Raw genomic sequence first — 23,458 nt, 5'->3', positions numbered from 1 at the left:
CCCAGAGCCAAATCAATCCTGGACAGAGTACTATGAGCCGGCAAATAACATGACTATCCCCTTTCCCCAAAGTGTCTAACTCTCCATAGGTCAGTCATACCAATTTCACGAATATAAGTCCCAAACGTAGTAATGTGTCCCCCCGTCCTATTCTGGGAATTTTTATTTTTGTCCCAAAAGTCATCACATATATTATTAAGGTCCCCAATGATTAGAAATGGTGTCGGGCCCCAGCGTTCCACCCGTTCCAACACCTCTCTAATTTTCTTACTTGAATATGGGGGCGGAATATACATTGCCGCTATACATATCAACACTCCATTTATTTTACATTTTACCACCACATACTGACCATCCACATCCACCTGCACTTTCACCTCTTCATAATGCACTCCCACGGGTACCAACACGGACACACCCCTAGAGTACGTGGAGAAGGTAGAATGGTATGCCTTTTGGATCCAGCGCCTATTTAATACATCCACCCTCTCCTGCACCAAGTGCGTCTCCAGCAGGGATATCATTGAAGCTCTCTGATCTCGAACATACTGCAAACTCGCTGTCCGCCTGGGCTTATCCGCAAGGCCTCTTACATTCCAACTCAATATCTTAATGCGGCCCCCCATCGTGTGACTCATCATCCTTCATAGTATCTTCACTCCCAGGTATGAGCTGTCTAATTCCTCCCACCCCCCTACCCAAACCCAACTTACCCCCTTAACCCTCCCAATGCTACATATTCTACCTCTTATCAAGAGTGGGGCTCCACCGCCCATTGCGAACACTTTCCCTTGCTTTACCCTCACCGCTCATCTCCCGCTGCCATAAACATCAGGATTTCCCACAGTTTTTGTTAAAAAACAACAGAACATTTCAACATATATTAACATGTAGAAAAACTACAAACTTGCAGTACCCCGCATAACCCTCCTCTCCCATACTTATTAACCATTACTGCCCCGCCGGCCCTTCCCTCAATACGGCCCAGCTCAGCCCTCAGCAGCTGCCCATCCCTTTAGTAATTATGCTATTAAACACGGGTCCCTCCTCCGGCTTCAGAGAGACATCTCCTATCCGGATCTCCCCTAAAAGTCAATCGCCTTTTCCTTTAAGTTTTTTAGCATTAGTGTCAATCCACTGGGTAGCGTCCTCGTGTCAGGAAAAAGTGGGTTTTGTCAAAAGGCACTACTCTTAACTTTGCAGGGAACAGCATAGAGTATTGCACTCCCAGTTCCCTCAGTCGTCTCTTGACTAGTGTTGAGCGATACCTTCCGATACTTGAAAGTATCGGTATTGGATAGTATCGGCCGATACCCGAAAAATATTGGATATCGCCGATACCGATACCAATACAAGTCAATGGGACACAAGTATCGGAAGCTATCCTGGATGGTTCCCAGGGTCTGAAGGAGAGGAAACTCTCCTTCAGGCCCTGGGATCCATATTCATGTAAAAAATAAAGAATTTAAATAAAAAATATGGATATACTCACCTGTCCGGCGGCCCCTGGACCTTACCGATTGTAACCGGCAGCCTCCGTTCCTAAGAATGAGGAGTTTAGGACCTTCAATGACGTCGCGGCTTGTGATTTGTCGCGTGCCGGTCATGTGACCGCTCACTCGACCAATCACAGGCAGCGACGTCATCGCAGGCCCTAAACTCCTCAATACTTTTTTACTCCGCAAAATAATCCAGGTAAATAGCAATCTTTTGACCTCCAGCCGTCAGATCCTCCGTTTCTCTGGCCTTTCTAAGGATAATGTCTCTGTCCCTGTAGTTCAGTATTTTGGCAAGCATGGTACGGGGATTCGCTCGTGGGGCAGGGGGCTGTGGCGGGACCCTATGAGCTCTCTCAACAGCAAATACCTTCGTCAGCACTGTGCCACCAATTTTCTCCAACAGCCAGTTTTCAATAAACTCAGTGGGATTTCTCCCCTCAGTTTTTTCAGGCAGACCCACGATACGTATATTATTCCTTCTGGATATGTTTTCCAAATCCTCATTTTTGGCGGTCCGCTCTGATATTGCTTGGGCGAACTTTTTCTCCGCTTTTTGCAGTTTTATTATGTGTTCTTCTGCAGTGCTCACCCTCTCCTCCACCACTCCCATGCGTCTGTCCACCTTTTGCAGGGCTGCATTTATCTGTGCTGTTTCCCCTTTTACCTCCTGCATCTGAACGGTCAGGGTATTTAGGGACTGCTTGCATGAGGAGACCAGTGCAAAGACATCTCTGAGGGTTGGCTCATCTTCCTGTGTCATATCTTCAGATCCCCCTTTGCCCCTGCCATGCTGCTCTTCTCCCTCCCCTTCTGTACCTCATGCTGTCCTGCCGGGATCACATCCTCCTCCTCCATATCCGCTCCAGCTCCGGTTTCCTTCTCTGCCTCCTCCACTCCTTCCACTCTGGCAAATTGCTGAAGCTTCGCCACCACCTCCATGCACCTCTGACATGCGGCGTTCACCTTATCAGCGTCCTCTCTGGCCTCGGCGCCATCTTGGCTGGCTCCTGCATCGCCAGCTCCCGCGTCCCTCTGCCGCCTTCTGGTCATGTCCCCTCACACCAGGACCACCGCTCAGCACCGCCGCACTCCTCAGACCCTCAGCCAGCCGGTATGGGGCAGAAAAGTCCGGTCAGCAGCGTCTGCACAGGATTTTTGCAGGTTAGCAGCGGGAGCGCTCTTCTATGCGTCCGCTCACATAGGCAGTCAGGACACGCCCCTAGATACTGTTTTTATTTGATCACTGCAGTCTGACCTTTGGGCGAGTTTGCTGGAATCTGAACTACTGGGAATATTAGTGTATTTCACTTTTAAATTATTTTTCTCACTGGAGAATAAAGGACTCCAAACTGTTTGGAATTGGCCCTTCCCAGACTGATGGGCTGTAACAATTGATTTTCTCTTTTTTTTTTTGCCATTGTGTTAACACAGGCCTGAATGCTTCAGACCAGCAAACTTCCTATACTTATGCTTTTATAGTGGTGATCACACTTGCAATGACAAATTAATCAAGGCTATTGATTAACTGCACTTTGCTGATAGCCTCTTAAAGGGAACTTGTCACCATAAAAAAACCCACAGTTACTCTGCAGGTTAATAGCTTTACTAACCTCTCTGGTGCCTGCACGCAACCGAATGCTGTGGGGAGAAAATGAACTTTATTCTCCCCGGCAGCATTTAGTTTCAGCCATGGGCGTGGTGCTGGTGTTGGTTCAGTCACCGCACCCCCTGCACTGACTGACAGCAGATCAGCATTAGAGCCGGCTATCAGTCAGTTGCAAGGGTGCGGTTACAGCTGCCGCACTCTATACACAGAACTGTGACTGAATGCTGTTAACCTGTAGGTTAACCCCATATCTACAGGTTAATAGCGTTTTTTTCACGTAATAGGTTCTCTTTAATATAGCTTGATAGCAGACAAAGCTTCAGTAATACAGAACTTCACATCTTCTACTAACATAATGATCTAAGCACTAAAGTTCCAGCTACATCCAGTCGCCACAAAGGGGAACCTGCTGCAATCTTTTTTTATTTCCAAGTTTAGTGGGTAAACCATGTTGTCCTAATAACTGGCTCCACAAAACTCCGTTCTAATGACTGTGTTAAAAAGTGCTGATGAACAAATGTCCTTTCTAGCTTCCTCCTGCCTATGTATACAGACTGGAGGAGACCTGGTAATCGAGCCAAGCCTGGAGAAGGTTCAGGGAAGCCATCCAGTGGACACTTCTCCCCAAGTTCCATGCTTTTTATGTCTAGTTCATTGAGGGAGCCTGCTGGCATTTCATGCTGCCTGGGTATACCATGCTACATATTAGCTGACAGATCTGTTTTAGAGGTGGACACTCATTCTTGAACATCACAGTTTTGTAAATATTGCTGCTCCACACGTTATTAGCTTTGGATGCTTCTTGTATCATTACGACCTCCAGTTGCACTTGCAAAACGTTTTAATCTAATTTTAGATACTATGTCTGACTGGTTTCCATTAAAGTGGAGTAGGAAAACCTTTTCTTTTTTTACTCGTATACTGGTTTAACAGCCTTATCCAGGGGACGTACATAACCAGTGACCACAGACTCTACTGTAAGAATGCTGTCAGACAGGTCCATGTCCTCCTGGACCTCTGTCTCTGGGAGGTGGAAAAAGACTACAATATTGGGGTTAACCACAGCCATGCCGGAATTTAGAGTTTTAGCTATATCATCCATTTGTGTGTGGAAGTTTACCACTTAAATTCAGCTCTTAAAGATTTCACTATTTTGTGTTCAGCTACAGTTCTTTGGATACTTTCCAACATATCTATGAGGATTTTCTGTGCTCAGCACTTCTAATAAGACGGCATGCAAAATACACTACAATGTGTGGCTAGAGGAAGGGTTGGCTCAATAAATAGCGTTGTTTGGATGCCCTTTGTAAATGTCAGATTTTCCTATATTGCCAGCATGGTTTTTCTTCCCTCTGCACAGATGGGCATTGTCTGCCTTTCACAATAATAGGAGCACCCTGACTACCCACATTCTTGGAATACTCAGCCTTCCTTACTCAGGACAGCATTGCATGTATTTCTTATTTTTAGTCCAATAAGTTTTATCTGTCGGTAAACTAGATTGTAGAAATGTATAGTAACTGGTGCTGGGTGATGTCTAATACTGGGGCCTGGGGGCCATTATACTGCCCATTTTTCCACTGACCTTACAAATCAGTCTACATTGCAGAGTTATATTCTTGCTTCTCTCTCATTCCTGATTCTAAAACTGGCATCTAGATTCAGTTTTAGGTTGTGTTCACATGCAGCATTTTTACCTGCAGACAGCACCTGTTTTCTTGGCAGTAAAAACTATTTGTTCAGAATTCAGGTTTTGCTGCTTTTTAGGTGCATTTTTTTGTTTTGAGGATTACATGTGCGATATGTCTACAATACCTGTTTAAGGCTACGTTCACATTTGCGGCTAGCGCCGCAGCGTCGGGCGCCGCAGCGGCGCCGCATGCATCATGCGCCCCTATATTTAACATGGGGGCGCATGGACATGCGGTGCACTTGCTTTTTGCGCCGCATGCGTCCCTGCGGCGCCCGCGTCGGGGCGCCGAGGACGCAGCAAGTTGCATTTTTGCTGCGTCCAAAATCAATGGAAAAAAGGACGCATGCGGCGCAAAAAGCAGCGTTGTGCATGTGTTCACATTTGCGCTGTGCGTTGCGGCGGCGACGCTGCGGCGCACACCGCAAATGTGAACGTAGCCTAATTCCCCAAAAACCACAGAAAACCTGTTTGCTGTGGAGTTATTTTGCGTTTCCTCAATGCTTTCTTTTTCTATGGATGAAAAAACATTCTACATATATCAACAACACTGCATGTGCATGAGATTTCTGAAAACTCCTAGCTTTTACTGGTACTGTAAAACACTGCTTCTTTTCCCGAGAAGAAAACTCTGTAAAATCGCGTGTCAAAAATGCTCCATGTAAACATAGCCTTAATGAGTAAATCCTGCACACATAAAATAGCTGGGGCATACAGGATTTGGGTCTCCTGCTTCTGGTTCTTGTGTTACTGGTGTTTGTGTAATGATATTCCTGGTTGGCTGCTTGACGTTACATAACTGACTTTAATTGTCGTCTTTTATAAATGCCATAAAAAATGAACACGTGACCTGTAGTTGTGGCCCCTATTCTACACTGTAAGGATGAAGTCACCAAGTAGTTACAAAGCCATATAAGCCAATGAAGACTCTAATATCTGTTTGCCAAGAATTCTATAAATGATAATGGCTATATTGACCCTTTAACAGTCGTAGAACATATCAGGTTTACATATAGCTCTATCTTTCTAAACAGACCTCAAGCTTTTGGTTCTTTTGCAAATGTTCTCCAAAGTGGATTGCCCACGACACTGAAAAAACACTTGGTATTTGTAATCATAGTAAAAATGTAATGAAAAACCACAGCATGTGAAAAGAGTTTGAGATTTCTGTTGAGATCAGACCTAAATGTCCTACAGGAAAGCGAGGTGCACTGCATCTGCCACCAGCCTTAGTATACGATGCTTTTCATTTTGGTATAATTTAATTATTACACATGGCCATCTTGTTTTCCATAACTGGACAACCCCTGCTGTATAAATTCAGTGGCCAACAGAAGATATAATCATGTATACTCGCCTCCTGGAGCAGCACTAGTGGACGAATCCTTTAATTGTCAGTTCTGGTATACCCATTAGGCATTGAGACTGAACTCTATTTTCGTCTGCAGTAGTACTGCAATGAGGTGTGTTATTATCTTTTGCGATTTACTGTTCATTAACATTTGTCCTTGTTCCAGAGATACCAACACTTTTCTTTTGTTTGGAGTTCATTACCTAGGAAACCAACCACTGCAGCAATATGCACTGATCAGCTTCAAAGCTGAGCCTACAAGCTCGATAGAAAAGAGCTTGTAATAACCACTGCACATGTTCTGCCACCGACGATGTACAGCGTTGGTGGTTGATCAGTGATGGCTCAACATGCACAGTTCTTATAAACGCTTTTCTGTTGAGCTTGTAAGCGCTGCTTTGAAGTTGACCAGCATCACTGGAGCGCACTGTTTGCTCCTAATCCAGTGCCGTTGGCTGGATTGCAGCAGTGGTCGGTTTCCGAGGCAATGAACTATGAACAAGTGTTAATACCTCAAGACCGGCTGCAAATTTTAATAAACAGTGAATTGCCAGAGTGCTTTGCTTTTACAAGTACTGTCTATGATGCCCATCTATGATGATGAGAATAACCCCTTTTAATTTGGTTATATTCAGCATTTTTTTTTTTTTTTTTTATATTTTGCCCAATATAATATTTGAGTTCTGCCATGGCAGTCATTCTTATTGTGCAATTTACGTTCTGCAATTATGTGCAACACGGTATAAATCTGCTTTTCCCTAGAGGTGATTTTTCTCATAGTCGTTGTTTGTGTCCCTTCGGTGCTCCCTGGTTGTGCTGACACTTGTATTTCACCAGTCCCGATAACCCCCAGAGTACCTCCTGGCAAGTGAGAGGGAAAACAAGTGGCATGTACCGACTTAATGCATCTAAAAGCATCATTAACCCTTACCCTGCATTCACAGAGGCTCTTATGTGTCTCTTACATTTCTTAAACTGTAGCCGTGTCACATGTTAGTCAACAGGAAGTAGAGATTTTCATTTTGGTATTTTATGTGTTCTAACTTTTTAGTGTTGACTGCATTATGAAAAATAATGAAGTGTTTTTAATGTCTCACGTGCTATTGTCATTTATTGCATCAGTTAGATGTGGAATGCCCAAGAGGAAATTGCAAATGAGTAAAAATAAATATCAAAATTGTAGCAAAATGTTTTTCTTTTCTTTTTTTCATTTTGATGGGTCGTAGTGAGTCTAACAACTGCACCAATATTGCCCCCATTCAATTTATGTTTTAAAATGTAGGCACCGTATTTATCATCTCTAATATTTCATGATTTCTCTTTTTAGGTGTTGTCATGGATTATTCTGTGCCTAGGTTACTGGGTTATAGTTAATAAATATCCATAGTTTTTTGTTTTTTTTTATCTTGAAATCGTTCAGCACCTTCTTTTTGTTTTGTTTTTTTCTTTCTAGGTTTCGATAGGGGAAAGGATGAAGTCTTGCAAATCAAAGATGATTCTTCTCACTCTATGTCCAAAAGCAAGGTAATTGTCCTCAGGCACCTTCCTGCACTGCAGAATCCTATTCTATTACATCTAATTTAGACTAGAAGCAATTGATGAGTAATTCTAACAGCGGATAAATAATGTCTGTCAACAGTTTGTACCTTAATAAATAAATATATATATATATATATATATATATATATATATTGGGATAGGGTTGCATAGGTTTCCGTAGCTTTGCGGATATGACTCCTCGGGGGCTGTCAGGTCCAGCTTGCAAAGTGAGATACATGTGGATCAAACCATAATCAGCCTATAGGAAGCATTCTCACAATATAGATGAATATGTATTCTCCTGTAAGTAGTTCTTGTGTAAATATGTCACCATCAGTGGCAGAATTTAAATGTAGAGATATGCTAACTAATGATAGTGAAAACTAATATGTACTGTTAAGTTGTGACTAGATTTCAGGAAGACATTCCCGGTAGGTAAAAAAGCAGATTAAGGCAACATAGGAATTTGGATAACTGTCACCCAAATCTTTAAATTTTCAATATAAATGCAGTACCCCTAATCTCAAGAGTCCAGGAAACTGAGATAAAAGTAGCTTTTTAGTAGGGTCCTATCACCATAAAATCTGTATTATCTACTCCTGCACCTACCTGTGACCACAAGGCACACAAGGTCGCCTGTACATTCTCGTTTCTCTTAAATTAACCTTTTAAAGGCACCCCGTTAGCACAGAATGACTGCTCAAACCAAGAACCGCCTCTCGGGCACAAAGGTGGGGACAATCATTTAAATACACCTTCCCACCTGCTTGTTTTCCCTCCACCTCCACACATCATTTTGATTGGTTGTTCTGGCTTCATAGAGCCAGAGAAGGGAGGAGATACATGAAAACCAAGCAGGTGGGAAGGTTGACTTAAAGGGCCACTGTCACCCCCTCCAGCCGTTATAAACTAAAAGAGCCACCTTGTGCAGCAGTAATGCTGTATTCTAACAAGGTGGCTCTTTTAGTTAGTGGTGCATGTATTCCCAAAATAAAGCGTTTTATAACTTCTCCAAAATACCTGTCTTTCGCCAGGGAGGCAGGTCCTCACCCCCCTGCTTGAAACGCCACACTGCCGTCACTCAAATCTTCAGGGGCGCCGCCCCCTCCGCGCTGTTTTCGCATGAAATCCGGCGCCTGCGCTGTGTAATACTGTCTGGTGCAGGCGCAGTGAGCTCTGGCCGTCTGACCTCCGATGCAGGCTTGCAGACTGCGCCTGTGCGGCCGCCCTGCTTGTGAATCCCAGCCCCGCACTCTGCATAATGCATAACACACTGCGGGGCTGGGATTCACAAGGTGGGTGGCCACACACCAGACAGTACTACACAGCGCAGGCGCCAGATTTCTTGCGAAAACAGCGCGGAGGGGGCGGTGCCCGGCGCCCCTGAAGATTTGAGTGACGACAGTGTGGCGTTTCAAGCAGGGGGGTGAGGACCTGCCTAACTAAAAGAGCCACCTTGTCAGAATACAGCATTACTGCTGCACAAGGTGGCGCTTTTAGTTTATAACGGCAGGAGGGGGTGACAGTGTCCCTTTAAATGATGCTCCAAGCACCTGTACTTGGTTGGAACAGTCATTCTGTGCTGGTTGTATCCCTTGTAAGGGAATCTGTCAGCATTATTTTACACCCCAAACCATTTATATGCATATGTCACACTTTGAAACACAAGTCCAGCAATATGTTTACGTTGACAGTCCATTTTTCTGGAACTGAGAACCATTGCTTGAATTGTTTTGCAAATGAGGCTAAAGAGCTATATGCGTAAATCTGAAGCTCTATATCTTCTGCTCAGCGCCGCCTCCTCCTCCTTCATGACTACCTGCTCTCTTGCCTGAAGTCACACATACTGTAACAGCGTTGTTCAGTTAAGCAGTAGGACAAGGCGGCGTTGGGTGAGGAATGGAGCTGGAGTGACAGAGGTTTCAGATCCACAAATAGCCCTTCAGCCTCATTCGCATAACAATTCAAGCGCTGATTTCTCAGTAACGCAAGGACTGATTGGAGATGTGAAGGTATTGCTGGACTTGTCTGTGAAAGTGTTAAATGCACATATAAAAAAGTCGGGGTGGTGAAATCATGCTGACAGATTCCCATAAATCACAAGTGCCCACTCTGTAGAGACGGCAATAGCCCTGTAACGTGAAAGGATGCCACAAAGCCACCCCTAATATCTCCGCATCCTAGAACCGTATGAGTATGACACAGGGAAATGAGAAAATTAACATTGCACAAGTCATGATAAGCTTTTTATGTTATTATTTGTAGTCAGAGTCTAAATTATACAATGGATCTGAAAAGGACATCGCCGCAGCCTCCAGCAAACTTACAAAAAAAGAGTCTCTTAAGGTAAGTTACATGTTGCAATATGGCGACCTGTAGTGACGGCTATTTTCACAGCACATTTGTTTTATAAGTTAGAGATGAGCAACAGGAGTATTCCTGATCTTCCTCCGACTGCGGGATAGCAGAGGAGTTAATAGGTGGACTGTGTTGGGCTGGTGGTGCTGAGTCATCCATCGTGAATGCCTCCTCCATGCAATTTACATTCCCAGCAGTGTCCCTGGCTGTGGTGGGCATACTTGTGGTGTTACATTGTTACATTTCTGGACACTGTTATTTACAATGTATGGTTTTCTATATATATATTTTTTCTTGTTCATCAAATCCACATGGGTATTTGTGATTATTATTTTTACCATTTATTTGACTTTCTCTGCATTTGTTCACATCTGCATTGAGGCCTGTTTATAATGAATGCCACATTTCTGTGACTGACCCATTGCACAGCTGGCATCAGTGGTCCCCGATAGACCCTGTTGACTTGTATGAGGTCTGTCGGGTACTGCTAAAGGTTACATCCATTTGATTATAAAAATGGCTGTCAACAGAGCCTAATGGACACCACTTCTTCCGTTGAATAGTTTCGCTAACGTGCAAAAGTCTGTTGTCTTCATTAACATATTTTTGTCTATTCTTCCAGGTGCAAAAGAAAAATTATAGGGAGGAGAAAAAGAGGGCTACGAAAGAGCTGCTCAGCACAATCACAGATCCGTCAGTTATTGTCATGTCAGATTGGCTCAAGGTGAAACCAGACAAGCCATTTTACTACACTTCCTAAAATGTTATGTAATGAATATTTAATATTGCTCTGTGTCACAGTACATATACCGGTCAAAAAAAGAAATTGTAACCAGCTCACCCGAACAGCTCACGGCGTGCAGAAGCAGGGAGAACGTGTGTAAGATTGTAGATATTCCAGAAAAAGTGAAAGATTCCAACTTGTATTTATACAATGTATTTCAGAGTTTCAGACATTGAAAGGGTGTGCATATCCCCCTAGAGGAAGAGACGCCGAGAGACGCCTTCTAACAAGAGTCGTTTTGGATATACAACAACCGGTTAGGCTGGGTTCACATTGAGTTTGGGCGATCCGTTTAACGGATCCGTTACTTAGCGTCATTAGCGCTATGTAACGGATCCGTTAATGCGCCCATAGTATTACATTATCGTAACGCATCCTAACGCATGTCAAAATTGGCATGTGTTAGCTATGATGCGTTACTTTGTGGCACACCTTTGAACGTGGTTTACCGCGTTTTTGGGTACGTTAGGTCTAATAACAACGAACGGATGCGTTCGCTGTGCATAGACCTCTATTACTAACATATGCCAACACAATGGTACCATGCGTTAGTGCGATTGTAGAAAAAAAAGAGATTTTGTGCATCAGCGTTAGTGCGTCCATTTAACAGATCGCCCAAACGCAATATGAACCTAGCCTAACCCTGGAGGCTTAATTGCTCACAAACAAATTGTGTTTCATTATTGATTTTTCTCTGAATTTCATATTTGTTCTTTGGTTTTGTATATTTTCATATATATTTTGTATCTTGTCATATATATATTTTTTTTGTATATTTCTATATCATGTGATGTATGTAACTATTGCTATTGGTTGCACCAATGTTTATAATCTTACTGTGATTCATCATCATTAGCTTTGAGAGAGAACGCCGGAGAGTGTTTGAAACGCGTTGCTCTTGATCACACCATGGTTTCATGCATTCAGTTTTTAATTTTGTAAAAATACATTTTTGGACTTTTAAGAAGCTGGAATCTTTTACTTTATCTAAAATGGATATATAGCACATTTGTGATTTGATATATACTGTTTAACTTATTTCACTCTAATCATCTTGATATATTTCTTTATGTAGATTAGGGGAACTTTAAAAAGCTGGACAAAACTGTGGTGTGTATTAAAGCCGGGAGTCCTATTGATCTACAAGACCCCCAAAAATGGACAGTGGGTTGGCACAGTTCTGCTGAATGCTTGTGAGATCATTGAAAGGCCCTCTAAGAAAGATGGGTTCTGCTTCAAACTCTTCCACCCATTGGAGCAGTCAATCTGGGCTGTGAAGGTGAGCAGTATATACAGGTGAAAATCCATACAAATTTGTGGTAACTCAAGATTAATGTTTAACACTGGATATCATTGTCCTTTTTTCCAAGGGTCCTAAAGGTGAAGGAGTAGGATCCATTACTCAGCCATTACCAAGCAGTTATCTGATTATTCGAGCCGCCTCAGAGTCAGATGGTAAGCACTACTATTTCTTATAGGAAAATGATGTTTACCACAAACATGCTTGTCCACATGTTGTGTGAGTTTGTAGATTAGTCCTATTCACTTCCATGGAGTTCAGCTGCAGTAGCAGATAGAACCTGCAGATAAGCACAACTTTGCTTAAATAGATAAGAGATATTCAGTACTTAAAGGGAATCTGTCAGGAAAATCCTAAGCTGTCTATAAGGCCATGTGCACACGTTAAGTATTTTTCGCGGTTTTTTCGCGTTTTTTCGCTATAAAAACGCGAAAAAAACGCTTACATATGCCTCCTATTATTTTAAGTGTATTCCGCATTTTTTGTGCAAATGTAGCCTTTTTTTCCGCGAAAAAATCGCATCGCGGAAAAAAAAGCAACATGTTCATTAAAATGCGGAATTGCAGGGGATTCCGCACACCTAGGGGTCCATTGATCTGCTTACTTCCCGCACGGGGCTGTGCCCACGATGCGGGAAGTAAGCAGATTATGTGCGGTTGGTACCCAGGGTGGAGGAGAGGAGACTCTCCTCCACGCACTGGGCACCATATAATTGGTAAAAAAAAAAGAATTAAAATAAAAAACAGTCCTATACTCACCCTCGATGTCTTCCCGCCTCCACTGCATGCTGCCGCTTCGGTTCCTGTAGCTGGTGTGCGGTGAAAGACCTTGCCGATGACGTCACTGTCCTGTGATTGGTCGTGAGCGGTCATGTGACCGCTCACGTGACCGTGACGTCACGGAAGGTCCTGTGCGCACAGACCAGCTATAGGAAGAGGAACGGACGCCGGTGAGGAGATGTCTGGGTGAGTATAAGCATTTTTTTATTTTTTTTATTATTTTTAAACATTCTATCTTTTACTATAGATGCTGCATAAGCTGCATCTATAGTAAAAAGTTGGTCACACTTGTCAAACGCTATGTTTGACAAGTGTGACCAACTTGTCAGTCAGTTTTCCAAGCGATGCTACAGATCGCTTGGAAAACTTTAGCATTCTGCAAGCTAATTACGCTTGCAGAATGCTAAAAAAACGCGAAAAAAACGGAAAAAAAACGCAAAAAAAAAAATGCGGATTTCTTGCAGAAAATTTCCGGTTTTCTTCAGGAAATTTCTGCAAGAAATCCGCAACATGTGCACATACCCTAAGAGCAAGCATGTTGAAAGTTGAATAAACAGATAGCTTCATATCTGCTATCTAATGTTTTATTTCTGAGAAATCCTTGCTGTTAAGATCTATGGGCCAGACACAGATCTCACTGAAAATCTGCCGTCACAACATATTTTAAATGAAAGTGTGTTTTACCAGTGTGAGACATATAATGACTGACATTCTGCTCTCCTCATCTCACTTCAGAGCTGTGTGTGAGTTAAACTAGCACATTACAACAAAGCTGAACTTTTTCTCAATACAAACGCAACTGCATCTCTACTCTCCTAGTCAGTAGTCAGCTCTTCTATTCTGCCCGTCCCCCACTCCGGCTTGGGGTGGGGAGCTTAAATAGTGTTGTAATCAGGCAAATCTCTGCAGCAAAGCTGAGAGAACTATGAGAGGAGAACTGCAGATGTTAGTAATGAGATTCATTTGTACTGTCTTCTTCCTCCTCTCTGGCAGCCTGTGAGATGGAAGTTGAAGAAGTGTTAATTGTAACCAGCACTATGAGAGTAGAGCTGCAGATGTGTTTGTAATGATACAAAGTTCAGCTCTGCTGTACTGTGATGTTATACTCATACTCCTCTCTGCAGTGAGTTCAGGAGATCAGACTGTCAGTCATTACACATCACTCTGGTAACCATTTAAAATATGTTCTGGAGACAGATTCTCAGGTAGATCAGTGTCCTGCTCATAGACCTTAACAGCTTATTTACATATTAAGAAAAACATAGAACCCTCTGCAATAAGATATTGGATTGTGGATATCAAGGTATCATTTTGTTCAACTTTCTTCAATAATTTGGGGAAATTTTACAATATCAGGGTAGGGGAACAGGTTATATGCGACAATATAACATGAGGTGAAATTCAACATCTAATATATAAAGCTGTGTGTATGTCCAGGATTGGCATCTGCACCATCGCAGCTACAGCCACAAAATTTTGCACAGTCACACGTCTGGACCCCGAGAGCGTCATAGGCTATGTTGTGAGGCAAAATTTTAACCCCGCGTGTTCCAATTCACCAAACAATTTTGCCCCTATCTACATAATGGGGAAAAAGTGAAAGGAAAAGTGTTGGAGGCAAATTGACAGCCAGGAGGAGATGGCATACAGGTACATACTATATACAGGGGAGATGACACACAGGTATATACTATACACAGGAGGAGATGACATACAGGTACATACTATATACAGGAGGAGATGACACACAGGTATATACTATATACAGGAGCAGATGACACACAGGTATATACTATATACAGGAGGAGATGAGACACGTATATACTATATACAGGAGGAGATGACACACAGGTATATACTATATACAGGAGGAAATGACACAGGTATATACTATATACAGGAGGAGATGACATGCAGGTACATACTATATACAGGAGGAGATGACATACAGGTACATACTATATACAGGAGGAGATGACATACAGGTACATACTATATATAGGAGGAGATGACATACAGGTACATACTATATACAGGAGGAGATGACACACAGGTATATACTATATACAGGAGCAGATGACACACTGGTATATACTATATACAGGAGGAGATGACATACAGGTACATACTATATACAGGAGGAGATGACACACAGGTATATACTATATACAGGAGCAGATGACACACAGGTATATACTATATACAGGAGGAGATGACTTACAGGTATATACTATATACAGGAGGAGATGACACACGTGTATATTATACTATATACAGGAGGAGATGACCTACAGGTATATACTATATGAAAGAGGAGATGACACATAGGTATATAGAGGAGATGACATACAGCAGGTATATACTATATATAGGGGAGATGACATACAGGTATATACTATATACAGGAGATGACATACAGGTATATACTATATATATAGGAGGAGATGACCTACAGGTATATACTATATATAGGAGATGACATACAGGTATATAGTATATACAGAAGAGATGACATACAGGTATATACTATATACAGGAGGAGATGACACATAGGTATATACAATATACAGGAGGAGATGACATACAGCAGGTATATACTATTTACAGGGGAGATGACATACAGGTATATACTATATACAGGAGATGACATACAGGTGTATACTATATATAAGGGAGATGACAAACGTATATACTGAGGGGAAAATGAGAGGTGTGAGGTGAAAATGAGGGGTGTGAGGTGAAAATGAAAAGGTGTGAGTGCAAAATGAGAGGAGTGAGGGAAAATAGTGGAGTGATCGGAAAATGACAGATGTGAGGTCGAAATGACAAGTGTTAGGGGGGAATGAGAGGAGTGAGGGGGAAAATAAGAGGAGTGAGGGGGAAAATAAGAGGAGTGAGGGGGAAAATAAGAGGAGTGAGGGGGAAAATGAGAGGCGTGATGGGAAAATAAGAGAAGTGAGGTGCTATAACTAACCATAGATATTTACTATGCCCAGGCAACGCCGGGCTCTTCAGCTAGTATATAATATTATTGGAGTACAACGAAAAATACCATATAAACTATATGAAACTATATGAAGGATAATAATACAGCATTAGACAGGATAGTGGGGAAAAGAGGAAAGGGAAAAAGGGGGAGGGGAGGAGGTGAACTTGAATACGGTAGGCCAATAGGAAATTAGGGATAAAACAAGGGAACAGAACCAAACAATAGTCCATTGTCAGGTCATTGTTGTGTAGTATACTAATAGTATCCTGAAACAGGGTTTGGGCTGTCCTTTCAGGATATGTAACTTTTATTGCTGTGTTGCTGTAAGCACCAGAATATGTATAGTTGCGCATCGGCATGTCAAGCATATGTAAATATAAAATGAATATTCACCCCTTCCCCACCCATAATCCAGCTCACCCCTCTGCGCTGACGTCAGCAGAGCAGAGAGATATATTGTAGTAAGACTCTTTCCTAGCGCTGCTATCCCATTGTTTGTGATCGGTGGATGTCATAGCTGATCAGACATCGGTGGCATATTACTATGACCTGACTATCTTTATATACAGCTTAAATACACTATCAGCAATATCCTAATATATTGTAATACTGTTGTAAGTAAGAGAGATCCAAAACAGAGCGGGGCAGTTTTCATGAATTTCACATTATTTTTGCAACCCAGTTGTGATTTTAGGAGATTGACTTTGGCCATGAGATACTGGCTGTGATAATAATAAATCCTTCGCCAAGATCTTGGATTACTTATATAATGGACATCTCCATAAACGAGCATAGATATTACAGATGGCACGTTACTTTCATGAATGGAATCTGGTTAATACATCCCAGTAATTCATGTTTCAGAAAAGAAATAGTGCAGAACTCTCATGGCCTCTTAGTATATCTCTATTAATGGGAGTGTTATTTCTAGCCTTGTGTCTGCCCTGTGAGAGTAAAGTAAAATTCCACCCCAGCAGGCCTACACCTCCACTAATAAATCTGACTCCTTTCATTGCCGCTCGTTTCATCTTGTTCTGTGACATCTCTGGATTTTGGTGGGTACTGCATTGTGTCAGTGACCCGACCTTCAGTAATATTTCAATGACACAATTCCTCTTTATGGAGATGGTTGGAGAAACTGCTTGTGCCAGGACAGTACATTACTGTGCAAATGTACGGAAACAGCACGCTTACAGTAATCGGGCTGGCCAGCCGTCAGCATTCTCCTTGTGCATTGTGTGATACAAATCGCCATTATCTACGGCTTCACAAATGGATACAATAACCATAAACGGCCAGATTGTTTCTTTATGACAAAGGTTTATGAAAATAGAAAGTTTTAACTGATCCCAAACGTCTGCCTAATATCAAATGACCAAACTTGCTATTGGTAGCTCAGACAAGCCAATTTACAATATAAGCGGACTACAGCTAATTCTCCAGATCTCCTCTTATAGGGAATAATCTGTCACCATGTTACCCCATCTGAGAGCAGCATAATGTAGGAGCTGAGACCCTCATTCCAGTGAGCTGCTTGCTGTCATTTTGATAAAATCACTGATTTATCTTTTATCTGTCTGAGTGTTGAACACTATAACCCCACCCACACCACTGATTGGCAGCTTTCTGCCTATGCGCAGTGTATGTAGAAAGCTGCCAATCACTGGTATGGGCGGGATTATAGAGCTCATGAATATGGAGGACTACATGACAGCATGCTTACTAGTACTCTAATGATCTCGGTGATTTTATCAAATCACAAGCCCGGTAAGTGAGCGATCGTTGGAATCCGGGTCTCTGCCTCTACATTATGCTGCTGTCAGATTAGGTGGCAAAAACATGCTGACAAGGGGGTCCATTAAAGGGAATCTAAGAGTATGATATATTGAGTAGGAAAACACAGGAATGAAGCTGTTCAGTGGAGTTTAGCTACTGCTCTGCCAGGTTTCTTTGGTAATGAAGTGCAGTTGGCTATAATGGAAACCTTTCTCTACTGCTTTGTGTTTAATAGTCTCAGCCTCCCCTCCAGACATCTGCCTGATAGAAAACAGAAGAGGCAGATTTAGTATGCTTTATCTTACTGACCTATTGCTATCATGTTCTACAGCACTATACAGACATCATCATCACGGTCCCCATTGGGGCTCACAAGCTAAATTCCCTATGTCTTTGGAGGAAGGCAGAGTCCCCAGAGGAAACCCACGCAAACATGGGGAGTGCATACTGACTCTCTGCAGACGTTGTCCTTTATACTGGGACGCAGCTGAATAGAAAATAAACCTTTTTTTCTACTGCTCTGTGATGATGTCTGTAGAGCGCTGTGAAAATTACTGGCGCTATATAAATAAAATTATAATCACAGCCTCACCTCCACTCATTAAGTCATCTCACATAAAATGGAAGTGAAAGATGCCTTTAAGACCATTTATCACCATGCAGGCTTTGCATGCTCTGTATGCTCAGGAAAGAAGTGTTGTGGCATAGGTATATCACTGAAGTACACATGCTAAATTTATTAGTAGTTTTGATGGAGAATAATCGACTTTTTTGCCCATTTCTGGCTATTATTTTGTATTGTGCATTACTGCAAAGCTTTGTGCTCCATGTGTTCTGTTATAGGGGTTGTCCACTACCGTAATATTGATGCAACATTCTTAGGGTAGATCATCCATTTTAGACTGTTGGGGGTCTGATGTCAGGCGCCCCCACTAATCGACTATTTCGGGCTGTTTGTAAATAGGAAATCATCAGTTCTCTGCAATGACCACTATAGGGTGTGTGCGGCTACTGCTCCATACATACTTTATATCTGGCTACAACCATAGCTGATAACAGCTGAAGCTGATCAGTAAGGGTGTCAGGTCTCAAACCCCCACCAATCTGATGTTGATGACCTATCGTCAATGCCAGAGTAGTGGACAACCCCTTTAAATGCAGGTTTGACTCTATCACATAGTAACTATAATTTTCATCTTGTGTTAATCAGAAATCTTGCTTAATACCTTTTGACAAAAATAGAGAGGTTTTATGTGTGTGTGTGTGTGTGTGTGTGTGTGTGTGTGTGTGTGTGTGTGTGTGTGTGTGTGTGTGTGTGTGTGTGTGTGTGTGTGTGTTTTATCAACCAAAAGTTTTTCTCAGATTTTTTGGGAGGGGTTGGTATCCATTCTGTGGCAAATACAACCACAGAGTAATATGAGTGACTCATATTCTTACAAATGGCCTCATTGTCTTTTCACACTAGGTCGGTGCTGGATGGATGCTCTGGAGCTGGCTTTGAAATGCTCCAGTTTGTTGAAGCGCACCATGATCAGGGAAGGTAAAGAGCATGACCTGAATTCCTCTGGGGAGAACAGTCATGTCAACTTTTATGGCTTTCTGAGAGCAAACAACCTGCACAGCAATGAGAACTTCCAGTAAGTAGTCTGGTTGCATCCTTTCATTGTGCACACAATCTGTTCTCTATGTACAGAAGGATTGGGACTCGCCTATTAGTGATTGGTCAGCCAAACCTATGGCGGCACGTCAGCTTAGGAATTCACGAATCAGAGCGCTAGATGTCAGCATGACCCGGCCTCTAGTGACATCCAATCTTGGGGCACCACGTCAGCAAAGGAATTTACAAATCAGAGAGCTATGCATTAGCATGACACGGGTGCTATTGTCATCACCACATCATCATGACGATATCCAGGGCTGTAGAATCGGTAAGCCAAATCTCCAACTCGTCAATTACCCTGACTCCATGACTCCGACCCCACAGCCCTGGTCACCACAGGGCATGTAGATAAAGTGCAGCACAGATTCATCTCAACTACAAGCAGAGATCCTTAGATCAGGAACAGAACAGACTTTTATAACTTTCCCAAATTCTTATGGAAACATTTACAGCACATCCTGCACTAAACTACTGCACCCAATGTATTATATATTTTACGAGTCAGTCGCTCCATGTTATACCAACTCCACCAAAATGGACACAGACTCAGACTCCACAGCCCTGACGATATCGATGACGACCTTGTATCTCATCGGAGTACTGGAGACAACAGGCTTTTTAATTGGATGTGCGTTCCTATAACAACAACTGGGTATGATGCTTACTGCTGCAGCTTAGTGTGATTCCATTTACATTATACATTTATGCGATCTGATTGGCTATCCCTCTCATCAGCTACAATTGGTAGCATTAGGTATGTGGTCGTTTCCTGCACTTTAGATACGAGCATTCACCTTGGTTGTGATTATATATGCAATGGCTATACATAGGAGGCGTGTCTGGCTGGTCGTCATTCATACCACTGTCCCATCCCCTGATGACTCCGCACATGCAGTGAAACATCTAGGAGTTACATGTGCTCTAATAGTATGTCCTGTTCTGCCAGTTAGTGATGACCCACTAGGTGCCATCAATTGAATAAACATAGGAAGTTATCCTCAAAGTAAATAAATTGTTGGCAGATTAGTGACATCATTTTAGCAATGCCCCATATGCATTTTAGATTTAGTGTTAAAAATAAAGTTTTAGGATTTTGGTAGAGGGGGATTAAACATAGGGTTCTCACCTTCTTGTTAGTACATTTTCTGGTTCGTATATTTCATCACTATCTTGTCCTTCCATCAGAAAAGTGTTCACCTCTCTGTTAAATTGGGAGATACTGAAACCTTATGGCCCCGTCACACATAGCGATTTACCAACGATCACGACCAGCGATACGACCTGGCCGTGATCGTTGGTAAGTCGCTTTGTGGTCGCTGGGTAGCTGTCACACAGACAACTCTCTCCAGCGACCAACGATCAGGGGAACGACTTCGGCATCGTTGAAACTGTCTTCAACGATGCCGAAGTCCCCCTGCAGCACCCGGGTAACCAGGGTAAACATCGGGTTACTAAGCGCAGGGCCGCGCTTAGTAACCCGATGTTTACCCTGGTTATCAAAAAAAACAAACAGTACATACTCACCATCTGATGTCCGTCAGGTCCCTTGCCGTCTGCTTCCTACTCTGACTGAGATCCGGCCGTACAGTGAGAGCAGAGCGCAGCGGTGACGTCACCGCTGTGCTGTACTTTCACTTTCACTTTGCGGCGCTCAGTCAGTGTGGGAAGCAGACGGCAAGGGACCTGACGGACATCAGATGGTGAGTATGCACTGTTTGTTTTTTTGGTAACCAGGGTAAACATCGGGTTACTAAGCGCGGCCCTGCGCTTAGTAACCCGATGTTTTCCCTGGTTACCAGTGAAGACATCGCTGGATCGGTGTCACACACACCGATTCAGCGATGTCAGCGGGACCTCAACGACCAAAAAACGGCCCAGGCCATTCCGACACGACCAGCGATCTCACAGCAGGGGCCGGGTCGCTGGTACGTGTCACACATAGCGAGATCGCTACTGAGTTCGCTGTTGCGTCACAAAACTTGTGACTCCGCATCGATCTCGCTAGTGATCTCGCTATGTGTGACGGGGCCTTAAGTCTTAGACAGTGTGCTTAATATTCATATTGTGATACTGGTGGTAAGGGTATGTGCACATGTTGAGTATTTGCTTGCAGAAATTTCTGTATCTCTTGGCTGGAAAAGCACTGCTTCAAAAATGCTAATTTTTGCCGCGTTTTTGCATGCGATTTGTACATCAATGAAGACTTTTTTGAGCTAAATATGTTTGAAAAAAAAGTTTTGTGATGTAATTTCTTGGTTCAACACCACCTTTTTCATGCTGATGCAGTGGCATATCAGGGTAATGGGATTAGGGCTTGATGTCAGCAACTGTCATTGACACCTAGCCCTAGGCTTAGTAATGAAAAGGTGTCAGCCCGACACAAACACACACAGCAACTGTTAATTTTAAAGAAAAAAGAAATTGCGCTGGCTCCTGTGTAATTTTAATAACCAGCAGAGGTAAAGCTAACAGCTGAGGGCTGATGTTAATATTCTGGGAAGGAGCCAATAGCCTTAAAGGTTCCCAGGCTATTAATATCAGTTCACATCTGTTTGCGAAGCCATTACTGGCTAGTTTACAGGGGGACCCCAGAAAACATAGGATCCCTATAAAATCTAACCAGCAAAGACTAGCAAGACAGCTGCTAGTTGCTATTAATAGCCCTGTAACGGAGGCAAGTGGGGTTCACGTTTGTGGAGTTGATGTCACCTTTGTATTGTCAGGTGACATCAAGCCCACAAGTTAGAAATGGAGAGTCGTCTATAAGCCACCCATCCATTAGTGACCCTATAGTGATATTGTATAAAAACACACACCCAAAATTAAGTCCTTTATTTGAAATAATGACACAGTCTCCTTTAATGAATCTTAATTAAACCATACTCACTGAACGCTTAAACCACTGACACCAACGTCTCCTGCAACAAAAATAAAATAAACCACAATATTCCTCACCTGTCCTCAGAGAAGATAATCTATAATGTCCCACGACGATCCTGATGACTTTGAGAACAGTCACTGATATGACTGCTCTCAAAGACAGCCGATGATACACTAACAGGAGGTTATCGCTCCCTCAGTGAATCACTGAGCTAAGTTCTCACACAGCGGTGCTGTGAGAACACCGGAGCTGATCAGCTGATGAACTCTGGTGACCTCTCTCACGGCAGCTCAGTGATACACTGCGGGAGCGATTACATCCTGTCAGTGTATCGCCGGCGGCCGAGTACAGCGGTCACATCTCCCAATGTGACTGTTCTACACATGAGATCGCCATGGGACACTAAGATTGTGTGGACTACGGTGGACAGGTGAGTATATGGTGGCTTATTATTTTACATTTTTTCTAGGAGACGAGGGCATCAAGAATTGGGCATTAAGGCGAGTTTAATGGATTTTTTTTTTTTATTTGAATATGTATGTAATTAACTTCCTTTTTTTTTTTTCTTTGTAAACTGTGATCACAGGTGCCGGCTGATGAGACTACGTCTACCATCAGCGGCTCCTGCTATCACTGTCAGTGACAGCAGACATAGTCTGATGGGAGCAGTAGTCTCATCAGCCCATGCCTGCTGACCTCTAGTAAGCTTTTTACCGCTGGTCACTGCTGCGAATGACAGTCACAGCTGCGGGGTTATGCTGACATCTGACAGCATGCCCCCCCAGTGCTCTGACTGACGGTATTACCAGCGGTAGCGTTACCGCCGATAAGAACCACTGCGCCGGTGTTTCCCATTCTGTCACACAGATGACAGCATGGGAAACACCATGGGAAGCTGGTAAAAATGCAAACACTCAGCAAATCTGCAAACATTTTTATACCTGCGTTTTTGCTGCAGATTTGACTGACTCAATTGAACTCAATGGGTGAAAAACGCTGCAGAAACGCACAAAGAATTGACATGCTGCAGAAAAAAACGCGTTGCAAATACTCAAGGAAATTTACTGATCATGTGCACAGCACATCAGGATTGCCATTGAATTAGTTTGTAAAAAGATTCCATAGCGTTTTTGGCCCTATTCCGCTCGTAAAAAATGTAGCGAAAACACACAAAAAATGCACTATGTGCACAGAGCCTTGCAGATGAGCAGCTTTCTGATCTTCCAAGCCAGCTTCAGTTTTACAA

The 23,458-nt window shown here is 42.9% G+C and overlaps 1 protein-coding gene across 7 annotated transcripts in view; it reads left to right on the top strand.

Annotated features, from left to right (window-relative positions):
• Window positions 1–23,458, top strand: part of OSBPL8 (oxysterol binding protein like 8) — a 365,096-nt gene that overhangs the window by 314,833 nt on the left and 26,805 nt on the right. For all 7 annotated transcript variants that reach the window (XM_077265332.1, XM_077265333.1, XM_077265331.1 and 4 more), the window contains 6 exons: window positions 7,600–7,670; window positions 9,951–10,031; window positions 10,666–10,767; window positions 11,903–12,106; window positions 12,198–12,282; window positions 19,137–19,308. In XM_077265332.1, coding sequence (XP_077121447.1) covers window positions 7,600–7,670; window positions 9,951–10,031; window positions 10,666–10,767; window positions 11,903–12,106; window positions 12,198–12,282; window positions 19,137–19,308 — 715 coding nt within the window. The remainder of the gene's footprint in view (window positions 1–7,599; window positions 7,671–9,950; window positions 10,032–10,665; window positions 10,768–11,902; window positions 12,107–12,197; window positions 12,283–19,136; window positions 19,309–23,458) is intronic.

This window comes from Ranitomeya variabilis, chromosome 5, assembly GCF_051348905.1.
Source record: "Ranitomeya variabilis isolate aRanVar5 chromosome 5, aRanVar5.hap1, whole genome shotgun sequence".
NCBI lineage: Eukaryota > Metazoa > Chordata > Amphibia > Anura > Dendrobatidae > Ranitomeya > Ranitomeya variabilis.
Note: the sequence above shows the minus strand (reverse complement) of the source record. Positions and strands in the feature narration are given on the sequence as shown.